The following is a 20,110-nucleotide window of genomic DNA, read 5'->3' on the forward strand; positions in this document are numbered from 1 at the left end:
CGGCGTATCAAGCCGAAGATCGTGGGTTCGAATCCCGCTCGTGCCATTGACTTTTTTATCTCAACTAAAATCCTTGATTAATTGTAATTACAGATAATATTTACATAAACTTTTAAATATTTATTTTGAATAATGGTTTATTGGCACCTTATACATTGAAGCTCAATAAAATAAGGTCCTAATAAACCATTATTCAAAATAAATATTTAATAGAAACCTTAGCATAATTAACAAAATGATTTAATAAACTTTTAAGTATATGCATATTTAGTTGCATTAAAATGACGGGTTTCTTCAATTGTTATAGATATAGTCAAAGAGTAAAAAAAGTTTAACATTTCAAAACAGTCTTGTTTTAGTTTTAATGAAACACTATTAAATTTGTGATGTTCAATTTAGTCACATATTCCAGTGATATTACGTTGGCATAATATAATACAAAGGAAAAGATTAAATTCTAGACAGAATTTGAATCATCTAGAACTTTAATATTTTAATTGCCAATCAATTATTTTTGAGATTTAAATGTAGTTTGGTTTTTATTAAAAAAGATTCCAACTGCTAGATCAGGATTTCACAACCTTGCTTCAAATAAACAATGATAGCTCCAAAACTAAAAGTTGTTACCATTGAAAACCGCATTAAATTTCCAATAAGATGGGATCAATAATAAACTTATAAAATTTCGGGAAATAAGTGTTTTAGAAGCGAGAACTTTGAAAAAAAAATTTCAAAATTGAATAATTTACCATAATAATTCTAAACTTCTACTTCCAAACCTAGAGAGCAGCAAAATTTCAGAAAACGTACTGCATTTAATATCCCTTTTAATGGTGTAATTTCTTTTTTAATTACTTTTTCAAAGATGAAGTAATTGATGGAGGAAAGGAAATAATAAACAGAATGGTAAGGTGGAAAATTTAAACAAAAATTTTTGAATGAATTTATTAAAGTTTTTTTAATTGGGTTCGAAAAAGTGCAAGTTTTCTTATTTACCAACAGGATGGGAACTTTGATTAAAGGATTATTTTATTATTATTCTCCGGAATAAAAGTTTTAAAGATTCAAAATTTTTTCTATGTAACACTATGGCTACTTTTTCTAATGAAGAATACGCTGACATACATTTTATGTACGGGTTTTGCAGGTTTAATGCGATGGCGGTGCGTCCAAAATTCTATGCGGAGGGTGGTTTCGAATCAAAATTAAAAACCGTTTAATAAATTTATTCAATTTTTTTAATTGTTATTAATCTTTCCACCTTATCAATCTTTCAACCACGTTTTTTCTTTTCCTTCGTCAATTACTTCATCTTTGAAAAAAGCAATTAAAAAAGGTGACAGACTCTCTGCTCATAGATCCCGCGGTCGTGGGTTCGATTCGCACTGTTGTCCCTGGCCCTTTTTTTCATGCTACCCTTCCCCCAGCTACATATATATATGACAAAACAAATACATACGCACTATGGCCATTTAAAAACTAGTATTTAATGATTGTGTATTGAATTCCCAAGAGTGCGGAATCATACAAACTGAACAACTAATGTTGAACTTTATAGGAGATGTACGTCATTAACATTATTCATTTGTTCCAATAAATATGCTCCTTCTTTCTTTTTCCATTTTGAATGCTTTCCTGTGTAGGTTGTTTTGTTAATATTCGTTCTGAACTGAATTTTTGTAGACTAGATTTATTTCGTTTGAATTCATTTGAGATATGATCCATTGTGTCGTTAGAATGTTTCTCTATTTTCATTGTATCAACAGAATGTTTTTTTGGTTTTATTGCGTCTAAGGAGCGCTTCTCCGATTTCACTGTATCAATGGAATGTTTCTCAGATTTGACAGTGTCAGTAGATCGTTTCTCTGATAACATCGTATCAATAGAGCGTTTCTCAGCTCTCAACGTTTCAATGGATCGTTTCTCTGTTATCAATGTATCAATTGATTGCTTCTCCATTCTCAACCCATCCATTGACGGTTGTTGTCGTTTAATTGCATCATGTGAACCTTGTTCGTTTACAGCATACAAGTCCATGTATTCATCAGAAGAATCTGAAATGGCTCTATAAAGAGGGCATCCGCATTCAGATTTTAGTGCAAATTTCTCGATATCTTCTTTCATTCTCTTTGTCAGCCTTCGGCCGAGATTGAGTTTTGGGTATTTTTCAAGAGTGTTATCAAGGAAATTCGTATTGGATTTCATTATGGAACATTTAGTTATGACAATTTTTTTAGTTGGTGCTCCACTAGCCGTACCATACTCTTCAATCTAAAAACAAATCTAATTAATCTTTGTTGTTTTGCAATAAATTTTAACATAAAACTAACACTGCTCAATGTTCCTAAACTGAGAACAACTCTTCCAAAGACTGTAAATTCTTTATTGCATATTTCCAGTTTTCGAAAGGAAATCATGAATTGCGAGTGATTATGGCCTGGTTTCAGTGAGAATGATGAGACAACACCTAATGAGCAATTATAAATGTGTAAAAACAGTTAGCTCAGATACAAAAGAAAATTTTACCTGGACCGTTAAACTGTAAATAGTTATTTTCATTTGGATAACATTCGTCATAAATTGAGTAGACGCCTAATCCTGTCTTTTTTGTGACATCGCCTGAGACACAAGCAAACCCTTTTTGAATTCTATGAAATGGACTGCCTACATAAGATTTGCCATTGAACCCCCTAACGAGATTTAAAAAATGGTCTCCCTGTTTTGGCGCCCAGTCACGGTAAACTTCAATAAGCAGTTTACCCAATTTCCTAAGACCCATTTTATCTTCAATACCGATGTGGAACAAACATCTGACCCTCTTTGGTTCCCCGTGAGGAAGAAGGTTGGGCTTAGTTATTGCAGGATTTATAATATCCCATCGTTCCAACGGCAATAGGAAATACTCTTCATTATAAAATTCTGGGTGTCGTGAAGCAAATACCACATTTTCCAAATTTCTCGCATAGTCTTTCTCAAGCTCTTTACGGCTATAGTAAGTGCCCTAAAACTCAATATTTTATTTTGCTTTTTTTTTACTATGAAAATATAATTTTCTGATACTGGTCCTAGAGTTTAAAAAAAAAAACTTATATACCTTGTTCATCAAAAGATTATAAAATAACTTATTTTCTTTTTCAATTTTCTTATTGTTATGCACTCGGCCATAAAAGTTTGTAGATCTCAATAGAGTTGGAAAACTCGAATCAACTTTTCCCTGTAATATTAACGAAATATATAACTTTTTTAAAATGTTTTTTTGAGGGAAGGAAATTGATATATACAATAGTCCTATAAATGGTGTTGATATGTTTTAACAGATTCATATTTTTACTGTCTATTTCATCAATTCTTCTTGTATCATTGTCTAAATTTCCTGCATCATAATAAAAGGCAACTGGAAGTGGTGGTGCAGAATTATTTATTTTGGATTGTGGGTTTTTTATCTGCAAAACAAAGAAAAGGTTAAATCTTTTTGAGTTTATTTGCATTCAGAACTCAATACGCTGTTATGGATAAGATTATCACCCTTAAAAGATGTTCTTTGTAAACCTTCCGTTGCTCCAAATTCCTCTTCCCATCGAAATTCATTGATATTTTTTGTCGATTCATTTTTAAAAGTTATCAGTACAATTACAACAATAACATAACAATGGTATTAGAAAATTTATGTATATTAAATAATTTAGATGTTTGTGATGTTTGTTCTTCAAGTAACTTGAAGTATTTTTATGTTGATTTAATAAAATGTAGAACGCACACATGTTTAAAAATTCTCTTTTAATATTAACTGATTTACAAAAAAAATTATAAAAATATCCCAATTTTGTTGTAACTAAAATATTATCATTGACAAATTAATAATTAATTTAATTGGGCAGAAAATTAATTGAATATATTTTAAAGTAAACACATTGGTGTTCAATAGAAATAATAATATTAAGCTTAATATGTCCTAAGCATTATAATAATTTTGGTGGCCTCAACGGTTTAGGCGTTGACTCAGCGCTCATTATTGTAAGGTAAAAGTACCAAGTTCGAATCCTACATCCGAACCTGACATACTTACAAACAGGCTTTTTTCAAAAACACTGACACCCTGAGGTTTGACATGACCTCTGCATTTTCAAACCATTGTTTAATTTTTTTTAACAAAAAAATGTAAAAGTAAAATTCTAAATTTATTATGTTAAATGTAGATTTATAGTTGCTAAAAGCACAAATTAAGTAAAAATGTGAGCAACATTAAGTGAAATATTTTTGTGTGATTGAGACTTGTTCAGAAGTTTCTTAGGGTTGCTGAGTCGTAAAATTATATTTTATTAAATTGTCAGAAAAAATAATTCTCATTTCCACAAATTTCTCCTGAAATAAAAATCCAATTTAATTATTTACAGTAAAGGGGAATATCAATTAGCTGGCCCTTCACAATCACAAGTAAGAGGTAATAACAGGTAAAATGTTAAAATTTTAACTAAGAAATTGTTGAAGTGTGAATACAATTTTTAGGAACTGGTTCAGGCAGTAGTGAAGGCGAGACAGCAAGTGCATCAGATACACCAAAACATTCCACATCTCCCTTGGTAATTCAATTACAAATACTGAAAATAATAAAAATATTTACTTATTTTAAATAATTGGATAGCCGATAAAAGGACCATTACATCCTTTCCATTGTGAAGCATTCGCTGAGAAAGAGAAACTCGAAGAAACTGCTGCCAGTCTTTTGAATAAAGCAGAACGATTGAAATATGAACTCGAAGATTGCAGGCAAGCAGAAGCGTCAAGGGATGACAAAATTTCCATTTTGCAAACTCAGGTATTTGGAAACTTTTATACACAATGCTAAATGGTTAAATTCATGGGTCATTTGGTTTACTTTAGCTGACTAGGCTGGAATGCCGGTATGCAAAAGCTCAGGAAGAGTTGTGCATGCTGAGACAAAGAGCAAGCACTGCAGAACATGAGCTCAATCATTTAAGAGAACTCTGTTCTAATGTAAATTGTGATATACACTTTTTTAAGTAATGTAGTTGAATTAAACTTTTCAAATTTTAGCTGACGAGAGATAAAGCTGAGATGTATAAGGAGTTATCGAAACAGTTCGATATTGCAAGCCTGTATACAAATGCAGATCAAACGGATGAAGTAACTGATGGAGAGTCTCCTCAGAGTCGTATGCATTTTATGATAGTAAGTATTTAATGGTTTTGATCGATTAAAACACAGTATTATCTATTAAGACAATTTTTATGAAACTTCAGAAGCATCTTGAAGAAGCTAAAAGACAAGAAGAGGAAAAAACCCAACGCCTGGTGCATCATTTGGAAGAAGTACTGCTCACAAATCAAAGTATGCTATCTGAAAGAGAAGCTCTCATTGCCCAAAACATCGCTGACGTTCAAAAGCTACAAGAAGACACAATATGTTGGAAAGAAAGGTGATGATGAGTGCAGTGTTAAAACCATTGAAAACATACATATCTGTTTTGCTGTCTTTATGAGAGTACATAAAAATTTGTTTTGAACTGCAATCAAAATATTTTTGTTAACAATCTCAAGTATGAACAACGTGAATTGCCTTAGAGGGTCTTTTTAGACCCAATAATTTTTTAAATGAAAAACTACAATAATAAGTTTTTTAATAATTTTTCAGTTAATTAATATTTATGGAAGGTATTGGTTGAGATAGAAAAGTCAGTGTCACGAGCGGGATTCGAACCCACGACCTTCAGCTTGATACGCTGCTACTCTACCTCAATAGCTCAAGTGGTAGAGTAGCGGCGTATCAAGCCGAAGGTCGTGGGTTCGAATCTCGCTCGTGACACTAACTTCCCATCTCAACCCCACCTTTTGAATTTTCCCTCCTTTTTGCCATTTTTGAAATGTTGTGTAATCAATTCGATTCTCGGCGACAAATGAAATGAGATAAAAAGAGAATCATTTTCTATCCCAACCAATACCTTACATAAAGATTAATTAATGGAAAAAAAAAGTTATTTGGTCAATTGGACCACGAACTCTAATGGATTTAATCAGTAAAATGAAGTATATCTTCACTAAAGCTCCGAGTGGATCGAAGTCCCGGTAGCTCAAGTGGTACAGCAGCGGCGTATTTGGCCGAAGGTCGTGGGTTCGAATCCCGCTCGTGACACTGACTTTTCTATCTCAACCAATACCTTCCATAAATATTAATTAATTGAAAAATTATAATTGGTCAATCAGACCACGAACTGTAATGGATGTTTTTATAATGTTCCTTTATTTATTATGTATATAGTTGACATAAATAACAATTTTCATGAGTATTTTAAATTTTATTAACATTATTTAATAGACAACGGGGTAAGGGATTAGGATGCAAGTAGTAGGGCTTAAGCCAACCCTTTTTACTACGTGAGCGAGTAAAAGTGATTTATATTAACACTTATTGTAGTTGAACAATACCAAAAAAAAATTGTACTTACAAAAATTATGATGAGGGCTGCGATATTTATGAGTAATAAAAATTACATTTTTAATTCAACTACCACAGAATACTGGTTTCTTTCAACCTAATATTCGTCATTAGAAAAGTATTATCTATCTCACCATGGATGTCTTAGCATTATGAATAATTCACTAGTTTTTGTGGTCCGCTTGACCAATTAATAGCTTTCAATTATTTAAGGTTTTTAGTTGAGATAAAAAAAGTCAGTGTCACCAGCAGGATTCGAACCCACGATCTTCGTCTTGATACGCCGCTGCTCTACCACTTGAGCTATCGTGACCTCGATCCCATCTATCGTGACCCAGGGAAAATTCAAAAGGTAGGGTTGAGATGGGAAATTAATGTCCAAGGGGATCGAGGTCACGATAGTTCAAGTGGTAGAGCAGCGGCGTATCAAGCCGAAGATCGTGGGTTCGAATCCCGCTCGTGACACTGACTTTTTTATCTCAACTAAAAACCTTAATTAATTGAAAGATATTATGAATAATTACATTTTTGTTCAACATTTTCAAATAAAATTACAGAAAAGGCCTAGTAGAGGAGTCGACCAGACAGTATATTAAAAAATAATAATTAGACAACACATGAAAAAAAAAAATGCTCAGGGTCTTAAAAGAACCTTGACAGTGGGGCGAGTGTTAAAACAAATCTTCTTATATTATAATAAATATATATTTAAATAAATTCACTTACAATATAAGTCATAATGACTGAATGTAATGGGTGATATTAAGGCCCATTACATTACATTTTGTTTTTATAATAAAACTATTATTTTCCTGTTCTGTTAATTTTCAATTGTACTAGAAAAAAATCTTTTTACGGGTATGAATTGTACAATTTAATCTTTTATATAGATATGAAGAACTGGCTGCAAAACTGGAAATGGTGGAAAACCACAAGGACCCAAGGTTAATAGAGGCTCAAGACACAATTGCAACTTTAAAGAGGACAATCACAATTCTTCAACAGGAAAAATCACTGATTAACCCAAGGCTCTTTGTAAGTAAAATGTATTCTGATTTTCCTAATTTTATTTAAAATATATAAATATATATTAGTGCTGCAAATCAGATAATATTGTATAAAATTGCTTGCAAATTTTAATTACTTTTGAAACCCAAGTTCTTTCCAATTGGCCTTTCTTCTCATTGTAGGGTGTGTTAGATGTATGAATTAGGTTCATAGTTAATCACTCTACAATTAATTAAGGTTTTTAGTTGAGATGAAAAAAAGTTAATGGCACGAGCGGGATTCGAACCCACGATCTTCGGCTAGATACGCCGCTGCTCTACCACTTGAGCTATTGTACCTCGATCCACTCGGATATCAACTTCCTATCTCAACCCCACCTTATGAGTTTTCCCTCCTTTTTGTTATTTTTTCATCTCAACTAAAAACCTTAATTAATTGTAATGTATTAATTGGTCAAGCGGAATTAGTGAAGTTAATCACTGTTTTAAAAAAACAAAATGTGAAACTAAAACATCAAGGTTTCTTTTCTAGTTCACACCGTATGATATGAAGAAATTTTGATATCCATAATTTATCATGTGTTCTATTCGTAAAATGTAAATTTTATTTTTCTCTTTTTTTGTTTTAAAATTAAAAATAGTACATTTTTTACACTGTAAATACACAATGATTTTAAATTTTGATGTAGTATATGCTACCAAATTGTTAATATTTATTACGTCTAAGAAAAAAACATAGCTTGAAGATAATCCTGTTAATGTGAGTAACTTGTTTTATTTATTCTGAAACTGAGTGTTTCGTGCAGAAAACAATGCATTTTCCATACGGCCTCTTGATATCTTCTGTGTTAAAGGAATTTTTTTTAGGTTCGGCATGTCCGATGAAGAGACTGGTGGCCCCTCACGTTATGAAACAAATTATTCCATACCCAGTGTGAATAGTGAATGGAACAATGTAGTTGAACTTTTCCACGAACTTAAAAGTTTGCTTGACAACTGCAACAGAGAAGCACAACACTCTTGGGCAATCATCGACAAAGTCAAAAGGAGTGCTTCTATTATTACATTAGAGCTTGAAGATCTGGGGAAAGAGATCAGCGATATAGGAATATGCAATAAAAGCAGTGAGACTTCTACATATATAGGAATTGAACCTTACAGCGACCATCTTTTAGGATCATTACAATGTAGAAAAAACTGTGGCAAATTGTCTTCTGGCAGAGCTATAACATCCTCAGATTCAGACCCGTCAGCCAATAATGAAAATAACAATGTGGAAAACCGAGATAAAGACAATGTAAATGAACCGAGTGAAAAATTTGAATGCAACAACAGCTGTTATTTAATTGAAACAAATGCATGTGAAAATTCAACTGATGGTCAAGCTTCTTATGACAGCGAAGGAAGTCATTTTACATCAGCCAGATACAATGGCATCTCAAATCGATTTTCTTCAAGGAAAAATTGGAGATTATCATCCCTTGCAGAATCGGATGAGGGAATTTCTATCGTCTCAAAGGAAAAAGAAGAAATTCTTAAAAATATTAAAAAACCTAAAAATGATGTTATAAACGTGAAACTGAACTGTAAAAATAATAAAATTAAAAGTTATGATGAATCAAAACCTGATTCGGAAAATTCTTCAGACAGCGTGCCAATAAAAGCGCAGCAAGTGAAACCAAATATTAAAGCAGAAATTCTTCACAATACTGACAAACTACAATCATCAGAGGGTTCTACAATTGAAGATGGCAGTGATTTTACTGTGCAAAGTGACGAAAAAAATATTGCATCACAAAATTGCTCCCAAACGACAACAACAGAAGAACAATCCGTTATTAATACATCCCGATGTAATAATAATGATAAGCCGCAATTATTAAATTCTATAAGCAATTTGACTGAAGAGGATGTTAAAGATGAAGTGAGCCAAGAATCTAAAAGCGTTGTTTCTAATGATGCAGAGTTGAAAGAAAGTAAAATAGCAGATCCAGATATTTGTGCCCAAGCAAAAAAAGAAAAAAGTACTAGTGAACAAGAGGATAATTTAAAACCTCCAGTTAACTATTTTCCAGAAAGTGATGATTATATAGAAACAATATTGTCTCCAAATTGTGAAAAGGCTATGTTTGGTCAGAAGAAACCGATAAAAAAATATTTTGAAACTGAAAACGAGTATTTGAAACCTAATAAGAATATCATTGTGAATCCTTCATATAATGATGAAAAAGAACAATACAATATACAGTTTTGTGTCCCTTTCACTGACAGAGTTTGTTATAGTGCTTTAACAAAAACTAATTGTACCAATGTTAATCCTTATTATAAAGATGATACCCAGTTATCAGGACAAACACAAAAACTTCCTCCAATTCCTCAAAGAAGAATACCTGTTAAATACTGTGAATTTTCAAATGTCAAATCTATAGAAGGGAAAAAAACTGTTGTCGGGTGTGTAAAAAGTCAAAAAAATAGTCTTAGACCTATTTACAAAGTAAAAAATATGCCAAGTGAAGTAAAATTCATTGCCACAGTATATCCTACTAGTGTAAGTATGGAAAACAATACTTCAACAACTGTGACTCGGCATAATATGCAAAGAGGATATGTTTCAACATTCAGAGTCAATCCAGAAAAAAAACCACGAATGACTCCTTATGGCACCACCATTTATTCTCATCAAACTTTAGCAAATAAACCAAATTTTAAATTGGTTACACCTAAATATCATCATCGTTCAGCACCATTTCAAAAACATCAATTGGTTAACATTAATCAACAAAAATGTATTGAATACCCACAAAATTATAATGAGAGTTGTTCACCCAGAAGAAATAGTCAAAAGCAAAGCAATGAAATAGAAACTATGCCCGTTTTAAACAGACGCTATTCTAGTGTAAAATCCAGAACTTCACCGTCTGCAAAAATCCATTCGATAAATGACGATCAATATATTTGTGAAGATGACCAACAAGTGTTTGCAAGAATAAATCCAAATGGTATGTGTGAAGTAGACAATCAAAAGATGATGGCAGGAAGAGTGACCCAAGTTGATGAGTGTGATAAATACGATCAACAGGTCATTGCAGGAAGATTGCCTCAGGCTGATTTTTGTGAAGACGAACAGGTAAAGACAGCTAAAGTGAGTCAAGATAATAATTGTAAGGAAGATGAACAGATGATAAGAGAAAGAACGAGTCAATCTGTAATTTATGAAGATGTTCAACAGGGGCCATCGACGGCTGAAAGAAGTTTTCAAGGAAAGTACAGATTTACTTCACAAGAAATGAAACGTGAAAGCGTAGTTCAAAAAGAGAGAAGCTTTTCTCCCCCTGAAATAAAGAGGAGAAAATTGTCATCAAATAAATCTGAAAAGCAATACTCAGCAAATGAGAATTGTGACCCACCGTACCCACATGAATCGAAGAAAACTTTTCAACCAAGTGATGAACAGATGATAACAGAAAGAACGAGTCAATCTGTTATTTATGAAAATGTTCAACAGGGGACGTCAACGGTTGATAGGAGTTTTCAAGGAAAGTACAGATATCTAGAAACTGATTGTGAAATCATACCATATGAAGGCAACAAATTTACTTTACAAGAGATGAGACGTGAAAGCGTAGTTCAAAAAGAGAGAAGCTTTTCTCCCCCTGAAATAAAGTTGAGAAGATTGCCATTAAATAAATCTGAAAATAATCAATACTCAGCTAATGAAAACAATTGTGACCCACCGTACCTGCATGAATCGAAGAAAAACTCTTGCGATTCTTCTGTTAGAGAAGCTTTTGATAATACTTCAGAACAACGAGTTACTGTACCTTCAGATGTTACGTTGTTTCAAGATATAAAATCAATTGCAGAGGACTGGAATGGAGAAAGCGAAAATTATATGCCAAGAAAGCAATCTAGTCGACAAAGAATAGAAAATATTGATAACGATTCAGTAATAAGAACGACGAATAATAAAAGCTGTGGAATAAATACTTCTGAGTTAGAACGACCAACAGAAGCATTATGCGACTGTAAAAGATACGGCTGTGATAAATATTGTAATTTAAAAAAGAGAGACAACAGTTCATCAATTGCAACTGAATCTCAGTTAGGTAAGGTAGCGAGTAAACCACACAGTGAAACAACAGAAAATAACCCTACCATATGTAATGTTTCCACTGAACAAAACCAGTTACAGATTAGAAAACAAAATAACTTCTTCCGAGTACAAAAGATGGTTAATTTTGCCCAACAAAAGTTTTTAACTTCAAAAAACTTAGAAGAAAGCACATGCAAAATTAATTTCTTATCTTTTCCAAACAAAATGGCTAAAGATAAAAGATCCATTTATAAACTCTCTTCAACCAGTACCACTGAATTGAGTGATTCTGAGTTAACAGATATGCCTGTTCAGCCTTACGATACCACACATGCGTCTGTATGTGATAAACAATCCCAATGTAATTCTGTCATTGCTGAAAAAAGTCAGGTACTTTTTAAGTTGAGCAGCTTGGATGCTTCATATCCTCTCAAACAGAACAAAACTGCAGGTACGCTTTGTCAAACAGAGATTCTGTCGGATAGAAAAAGTGACTCAAATCCAATAAATTCACCACCAAAAATTGAAGAGGATTTATGTCTTTATGGTAATAGTAAACGATCCACATTGAAATTAAAATCTCACTTTATGTGCCAAACGGAAAATAGACCTATTCTTGAACAAAATGAAAAAAATAAAGGAATGGTTGTAAACCCAGTTGTAGAAAGTCCAACTGTAAATTTTGAAATTTCATCAAATGACAAACTGTTAATTACTACATTTACACAGTATGAAGCAGACACAGGCAAACCAGATAACCCAGCAAATCAAATGGAAACAGTACCGTGTAAAAAAACAAAAGAAGTTAAAACAATTAGTACAGAAACCAGTACGGTATATCAATACACAAAACTTAGTAAACCCCCTGCAGTGGAGAAAGTTGACAAATGTGAAAATACTATGCTTAAGTTTAACATAAAAAGCCCAAAATTAACAAATTCATTGACAATTTACGATAAACGTATTAAAAAAGACCATTTAAAAAGTCAAGAGCATCACACAAGCAAAATTAATAGTGAAGTCAAATCTAATAACAATCCTATAGTGTCAAATGTATCTATTAAACACCAAGAGACTAATACAGATAAAACTTTTGGCTGCAATGAACTTAATAAAGTTTGCACTAATAAAGAAAATTCAGAAAAAGTAGGAAGAGCTTGTACATATGTTAACACTTCTACTAGCATGGAAGATGATCTTTTAGAAAGGTATACTTCCTATGGAAAACCTAAATATTTATCTAATTCAAATGTTTTTCTAATCAAGAATTTGTCGAAAAGATGTCGACCCAAAGAATCATTATTAAATCAACGTATGAGAAAAAGTACTATGTACAGACTGAAAGATTCAATAGCAAGTAAATGTAAACACAAACGTAAACATAAACACAAACAGAAACGCAGGCGTAAATCCAAATGTACTTCTTTAAATACAATTGAATTGCTTTGTACCGACAATAATGTAAATGATATCAATAATGATTGTAATTTGGAAAATATCAATCGGTTCATGACAAACTCAGTCTGTTGTCCTATAAACATTGGAAATTCGAATGGTGGCAATTTACCACATTTTACCAATCAAGAACTACCGTCAGATTGTGTAAATACTGAAAATAAGTTTAATATACCACATAGCTTTAAGAACTATGTTTCCACATACATAAACCAAAATATTTTGCCAATGTTATTATCCAACAATTTAATAAATCTTGACCAAATAAATCAGAAAGTAGTCCAAGATGCTAGAGAAACTTTAATGAATAAGTTATTTCCTGAAGATTGTGAGGATAAAAAAAATGTCAATTTGCATGACACAACAGATAATCAGTCATTAAACAATAATGGAACTTCACTAAACCCTGATATTGATTCCAATAAACAAAATAAATCACAGTCAAATTCATTGCCGTCAGAAACATCAGATATTGTACATAATACTGATTCCAAAGCAACTGTGAATTTTGTGGTTATGAAAGACACAAAAGAAGGATATGCTGCAGATTTAGTAAGTAGTACTTCTTTCTCATTGAAAAAGAATGTTAAACAAAGCAAAAGTGCAACATCCATGTCTGTTAGTTCAAAACACAGCTCAGACATTATCAAAGTTACATCACACCAAAATTTAAAATCTGCCTCTGGTTTACAATCTGAAAATGAGTCGAAACATGGTAGAATTGAAAAGAAGAATGTGAAGCCCAGTTCACACGATAGCATAACTCCCAAACCTAATGCCAAATTAATAAACTACAACAAACTTAAGAAAATAATTGCAGAATATTCAAGTCGAAATGTCTGCAAGGGTGATTCCACCAAAAAATTCCCATCTGATCATGCTCGAGAAAGAAAGCATTCTGTAACACCAGGTCATATCAAATTAGGTGAAACGGATAGTATTACAAAAAAATATGGTTTTCAAAGGAGTGAGAGTAACAACTCTAGAAAGGTGAATACAATTGGTAAAAACCTGTCAAAGCAGAAGTCGACGTCAATAGAGAATACATTTAATAAATTCCATAGCTCTAAATCTCAGTTCTCGTATAGAAAGCCGATCAAAGAACTGCCTGCCGAATTATCCATGTACAAGCCACAAAATGATGCAAAACTAAATAAATCATCAATGACGCAACATTTCAACAAATCTTCCCTAAATAATTACAAAGAAAAAACATTACAAGCAAACAAAAGTGGTAAAATTTGTGGTAACAATGGAAAGACTGTAAATCAAAAGCAGGATAGTACAAAACAAAAATCTAAAAATTATTGCAATCCTCATCTAAAAGATTATAACTCCCTATCCTTCAGGGATTATATTTCTAAACAGCAAACAATCTGTGAAGCAGAAGTAGCTAACATGCTGAAAATTATGTCTAAAAGAAATGGTAAAGTTTTAAATAAACATGATTTAAAAGGAAATAGCAGATTTTGGATTTCAAATTGTCATGTCAAACTACTGAAATCTATTAAAAAACTGTACTCAAATGATTTCAATTCTGACCATAGTACAGCAGAATTGAAGAAAAAATTATTTTCCAAAGATGCTAAAGAAATTCTAAGGAAGATTGGAAAGGGTAAAACTGATAGATCAGATCAAACTGAGGCTTGTAGCAAGCAAAAGGGTGGAAATAGATACAGTCAAACTTCCAAAGAAAATGACTTTACTCTTCTGGCAATGAACAAGAGAGGTAAATACAATAGTTTTCTAAAACCTAACATTCATACAAAAAAGCTATTGAAGGAAAATTGTATTCAAAATTATGAAAATAAAAATACTAATCCTTATGAAGATACCGATCAACTTAAAAGAACTGATTCTATAAAAAAGTTAAAAATGTGTATTGAACAAATAGAAAATAAACTACCGCACTTTATCATCGAGAAAAAACATAAAGTGAGTGAAAATAAAATACAGAGAAAAAGGGATAAGACCTTGCAAACACATTCTGTTTCATTGAACACCACTAAAATACAAACAGTTTGTACTTGTATTCAGAACTATGAAATGCATGAAAGTGACATTCCCAATAATAAAACAAAGTTAGAAGCAAATCCTTTGAGTAAGCGTGAAAACATAGTTGAATCTTCAACAGAGGACAAAGTTGGAATAATTCAAACTGATAATCTTAACCATGACGAGAGTTTTAACTTTTTTGAAGATTCAATCAATGCCAAGAAAGTCACTTCAGATAATAAAATAATTAAATGCAACAAATCAGATATCAAGGGTAACACTTATATGTTGAAAACTGCAGAAGTGCAAACACAAGTTGGCGAAATTGCAGTACACCAAATAACAACAATTGAAAATTACGATGTTGATCAAAAAATGAAACCTATACTTATAGAAGAATTGGAAATGCTTGACCAATCAAATATTTCAACATCCAGGCAAAGAATAAGGCCCCCTCTAACAGCACAAGATTTTGAATTAAGCGAAAAAATGCCCTTAACTAAGTCATTTTCTTGGATAAATAATCTGAGAGGGTTCGATTCAAAAGAGAAATTAACCAGCAAAAAACTTTCGGAAGTGCTTTGCAACGTGGAATCTAAAACTATAGAAGAGGAACTGAATCAACAAATAGAAAAAACTAATTTAGCAACGAGATCCGAGAGCCCAGCAAAAGCAAAGCTTATTACAAGACAAAGAAGTAAAACAACCTGCAACATTAATGAATCAAGTTTAAAATTCAATAAAGAGGAATCAAAATTAATGCGAGATGAAAGAGAAAGACTGGAAATAAAAGAAAGTAATGAAAAACAGCAGAGTCGTCAATCTTCATCAATTGAAAATCAACTTGCCTTCCTGCGTCAAAGAAGAGAAGACTACATCGAGAAAATAAACAGTGCTCTTAAAAACTGCGAAGAAAATGCTAAAGTAACATACGATTTTAATGAAAAATTTCAAGGAAGACAGTCAGACTGCATAAAAAGTACATATAAAACCAGTTTTGATACAATTCTTTTAAATGAGTCAAAGGACAGTGTGACTCCAATTATCCCTGAACAGAAATTAACCCTGTTAACTTTACCGCATTTAGAAACTCAAGAAGAGACTTCATCTTTCATGGAAACGTCTCAAAAGACGGATAAAAAAGAAACTTCTAACACCTCTGTTAATTCAATTAAAGATATGGGGTCATCAACAAAAATAAATAGAGAAAAGCCTAGTTCTGAAAACATTAAAATTGTAGAAATTAGGGAGGTTGATGATTCAAATTACCATCTTGCAAAGGATTCTTTTAGTGTTAACATATTAGCAGAAATTGTACAAGAGCAAAGCGATAAAGCTTTAAATGAAGCTGACCAAAGTGACAAACATGTTGAAAATAAAAACAATGATGAGCAAAACAGTGAAAATGTTGAATATCGTACAAGTCAAAATGAAACAATCAATTATTCCCAAATTCTTATCAGTGGTGAACAGAGTAGGGAAAACATCCAAAAACCGTTACTGAATGAAGAAAATAATATCTGGCAAAATCAGAAAAACATAATCGAACAAATAAAAAACCTTAGTAGCAAACATTCGCAAAACCTGGTAAGTCAGAATGAACTAAAAGAAGAATGTATCCAAAACCAAGGAAGCAAAGATGAAAATATTAAAACTTCACAAGATATGATAAATCAGAGTGTAGTAGGTTCCAGTCAGTTGAATATGCATGAACAAAATAGCAATAAAAACCTAATAAGCGATAATGAACAAAATGAAGAAAACATGCAAAAACAAACCAATAATGAAACAAATATGCACAACCAGGAATGCAAAGTGGAAGACCAAAACAAAACTATTGAAAATCAAACTTGTGAACATACGCAGAGTAGAAAATATACCGAAAATGAAATAAACAAGACTGATCAAAGTTCCAAAGTTGGTTTTCTTAGTCCTAATACACAAAAAAATGAAACTGAGGTAGCCAAACAAATTGATCAAACTAACTGCCGTGATAGCAAACATGATTTACAAACTGCAGATAACAAAAATCAAAATGTTAGCCAGAAAGTTGAAACAAGCCAAGCTAATGTAAGTGATAACTCAAATCGCACAAACTTTTTAAGTTTTCAAGAATTCCAACGAGAAATTAGTGAAATGAAAAAACGAGTACAAAGAACAATGAGCCAAGATAGGGAAAATAAACCACTTACATGCAAATCGGATGATCATGAAAATCCCTTACCAAGTGGTAAGACTATTGAAAATGATGTCCCAGAATCATTAGATTCTATTCAATTTTGGAAACAGAGTCAAAATAAAAACTTTGCTAATAATAAAGTTAAAAAGCCTTTAACAAGCAGTAGTAATGATGATTTAAATACAACCAAAGCCAAAAATTGTGATAAAGTCATAACTGAAGATACCAAAAGCAAGGAAACTGATCACCAACCTGTTATAATGACTCCTTCAGAGTTTAAATCAAGAACCGAAAGAAAAAAATTATCAAATACTTATAAATCATGTAGAAAAGATGAAATTATAAACAGTGATCCGATGACTAGCCAAGGGGTTAAGAAAACCGAGAGCTCGCTACAAACAAGCAATTTTACTTTTCCATTAGTTTCACAATTACCTTTTGAGCATGAAAAACAGGACAGTGAAGAAGAAAGAAAAAACACTGACAAAATAAATTCTGTAAATTCACAACCACTGATTGAAATTCGTAGAATTAACTCGAAAAATATTTTAACAGAATTAGATATGTATCACAATAGCATAGCCAAGTGGCAAATGACACCAAGTATTGAAGAAATTATGAAAAACTCTAAAGGCACAGGATCTACTTCGAGAAAACGGGTTGATAAGTCAGCACTGAAAGAGCGAACAAAGGAAGGGAAAATAATCAAACGGAAAACAAATAAATTGAAAAGTGATGGTCAAAAACAAATCGTATCTAAATTAAATGCACAACAAAAAGAAAAAGTTCACGAAAAGGCTAGAAAAGGGTTTACCATGCCTATAGATTCTAGAAAAGATTGCAACAGCTTACCGATTAAGTGTGATTCCTATAAAGTTCTCATAGTTACTAATGCGAAGCACAAAGAGCCCGGTACAAGCATTGTTCATGAGACTAGAGTTAAAGGAAAACATAAGGTTGAGGTAGCACAAAAAGGAACTGTAAAACCTCATTCAAAGCTGACAAAACATGAAGACAGAAAGCTCTTGTCACCATCGCCTGCCAGGGCAAAATCTACAGACCGATCTACTCCAAAAGGTGATTGCAGTCGTGGACTATCTCAGCAAACACCTCCAAAACTAATGCCTTTCGAGCTCTATAAAATAAATCAATTTTTAACTCTTGATAACAACAAGAAAAATTTGTCAAAAACTTCAGTAGATTCTTATTTGAAGTTATTACGACAACTGTCTACCACTATTGAAGATCTTATTACTCTTATGAAACTCGCATTTAAAAAAGAAAATGTAAAACTAATCAATAAATTCTATTCGAGGTCCAAAAACCAATATATCAAAGAAAAATCAAAGCAGCTGTATAAGCATTTAGTGACTGCGGACACTAAAAAAATTACAAAACAAAAAATGTGCGGTGACTATGTAAGTTAATACATTATTTATAAATTCATCATTTATCATTATAGTCCTTGTACTAAGACAAAAAAAGGACATGCACAAAATACTATGTGCTGAGATAGAAAGGTCGATGTTGCTCGCTAAGGTATTTAGAGCATTGGGTACAGTTCTGAAGACAGTGGGTTCGAATCCGATTTGTGTCAATGGCTTTTTTATCTAAAATTTCGTGTTTAAAAATTAATTTGTATATAATGAATGTGACTGATAAAAAAAGACCTAAGACAATTTTATAAAAGAAATTATTTATTCATTATTCATATATAATTTCTTCTTTTGACTCTCTTGTTAGGAAATTGGAATAACAATTGGCCAAATTTTTCCACAATTTGTCTTATTTATATTTTCCATTGTTCTGACCATTGCCTGTTATTACCAATTTGACACAAATCGCAATATTTATTGTGAAATAGTTTTTGGGCACGAAACCAACTATATCACAGATGGTAAGAGTGTTACCTTGTTATAGGTCATAATTCATCATTTAACTGATCCAATTGCAGTATTAAGTGTTTAACATATAAAAATATTGTATAGTATGGTCTGCAAAGTGACCTGCAGCTTGAACAGTCACAATCATCTTGGTCTACCTAATCTCACCGATTTTACCCATCAGATATGTGCATTTTACTATCTTTGAGGATAAAACAGACCAACTACTGAAGAGGGGAACGCGGTAGCTGAGTGGTTAAGACGTCAGACTCTTGGCTAGTAGATCCTGCGGTCGTGGATTCAATCCCCACCGTCGCCTCTGGGCTTTTTCTGATCCCTAAGGGGACCGGTGGCTGCAATTGAACGAAATTGACATGGCACTCATCAATGGAAGGGGCAGGATCAGATCTCAGCGACCCTGAATTTGGTCCCAACCCCCTTCAAAAATGAGTTTCTTCTATGGAAGAACACCAGCACACCATGGGCTCAAATTTAGACTTGTGTAGCGAGCCCCCAAAAAATGGAGCCAGGGCTAAAGTACAATAAGCTGTACAGCTGCAGTGCTCATGAGGAACTCCTCCAGTAAAAAAAAAAAAAAAAAAAAAAACAACTGAAGATTGTTAGATATTAAAATATCTCTGTCTTACAATGATAATAAATCCAGTATGAATAGGAGGGCTAGGATGATTGAAGACAAGCTAAAATACAATTTAATATAACAGTACATAACTTATTTAAAATTTCATATGAATTAAATTTGAGTTTTAGAATTAAGTTTTATCGTTTAAATTCTAGGATGCTGCAACTAGCACTTCATCACCAAAGACAATGTCTCTACCTGCTAAGAATGAATCACAGAAAATTAGTGATTCAGCACTTAGGGTGACAAAGACTACACTTGAGTATGTGTATAAAGAGCTAACAATGTTGAAGACACAAATCAACCAAACAATGTTTGTTGAAGTTCGGAACCAAATAGCAAGCAATAAATCTCTCAGTAAATCTGAGGTGAGATTATATAATTTTGCCATCGCTGAGTTTAAAA

The 20,110-nt window shown here is 32.4% G+C and overlaps 2 protein-coding genes across 8 annotated transcripts in view; one reads left to right on the forward strand and one right to left on the reverse strand.

The window, feature by feature from the left end:
• The window catches only part of LOC106665161 (ankycorbin-like), a 32,045-nt gene that overhangs the window by 8,005 nt on the left and 3,930 nt on the right, over positions 1-20,110 (forward strand). For 3 of the 7 annotated variants that reach the window (XM_024227117.1, XM_024227118.1, XM_024227120.1), the window contains 8 exons: positions 4,395-4,441; positions 4,507-4,580; positions 4,643-4,816; positions 4,882-4,995; positions 5,056-5,190; positions 5,241-5,437; positions 7,344-7,488; positions 19,861-20,073. In XM_024227117.1, coding sequence (XP_024082885.1) covers positions 4,395-4,441; positions 4,507-4,580; positions 4,643-4,816; positions 4,882-4,995; positions 5,056-5,190; positions 5,241-5,437; positions 7,344-7,488; positions 19,861-20,073 — 1,099 coding nt within the window. Of the gene's footprint in view, positions 1-4,394; positions 4,442-4,506; positions 4,581-4,642; positions 4,817-4,881; positions 4,996-5,055; positions 5,191-5,240; positions 5,438-7,343; positions 7,489-8,127; positions 18,601-19,860; positions 20,074-20,110 lie in introns of those variants that run through there. The other 4 variants (XM_014391385.2, XM_024227119.1, XM_014391382.2 and 1 more) reach the window with 4 other exon arrangements.
• On the reverse strand, positions 1,447-3,753 carry LOC106665166 (peptidyl-prolyl cis-trans isomerase cyp11-like). Its single transcript, XM_014391402.2, has 6 exons — positions 3,526-3,753; positions 3,282-3,443; positions 3,095-3,214; positions 2,527-3,001; positions 2,331-2,467; positions 1,447-2,271 (listed from the first exon to the last, which is right to left on the reverse strand). The coding sequence occupies exons 1-6, from the start codon at positions 3,607-3,609 to the stop codon at positions 1,582-1,584; spliced, it is 1,668 nt and encodes a 555-aa protein (XP_014246888.1). The 5' UTR covers positions 3,610-3,753; the 3' UTR covers positions 1,447-1,581.

This window comes from Cimex lectularius, unplaced genomic scaffold, assembly GCF_000648675.2.
Source record: "Cimex lectularius strain Harlan isolate CLEC.00 unplaced genomic scaffold, Clec_2.1 scaffold52, whole genome shotgun sequence".
Taxonomy (NCBI): Eukaryota; Metazoa; Arthropoda; class Insecta; order Hemiptera; family Cimicidae; genus Cimex; species Cimex lectularius.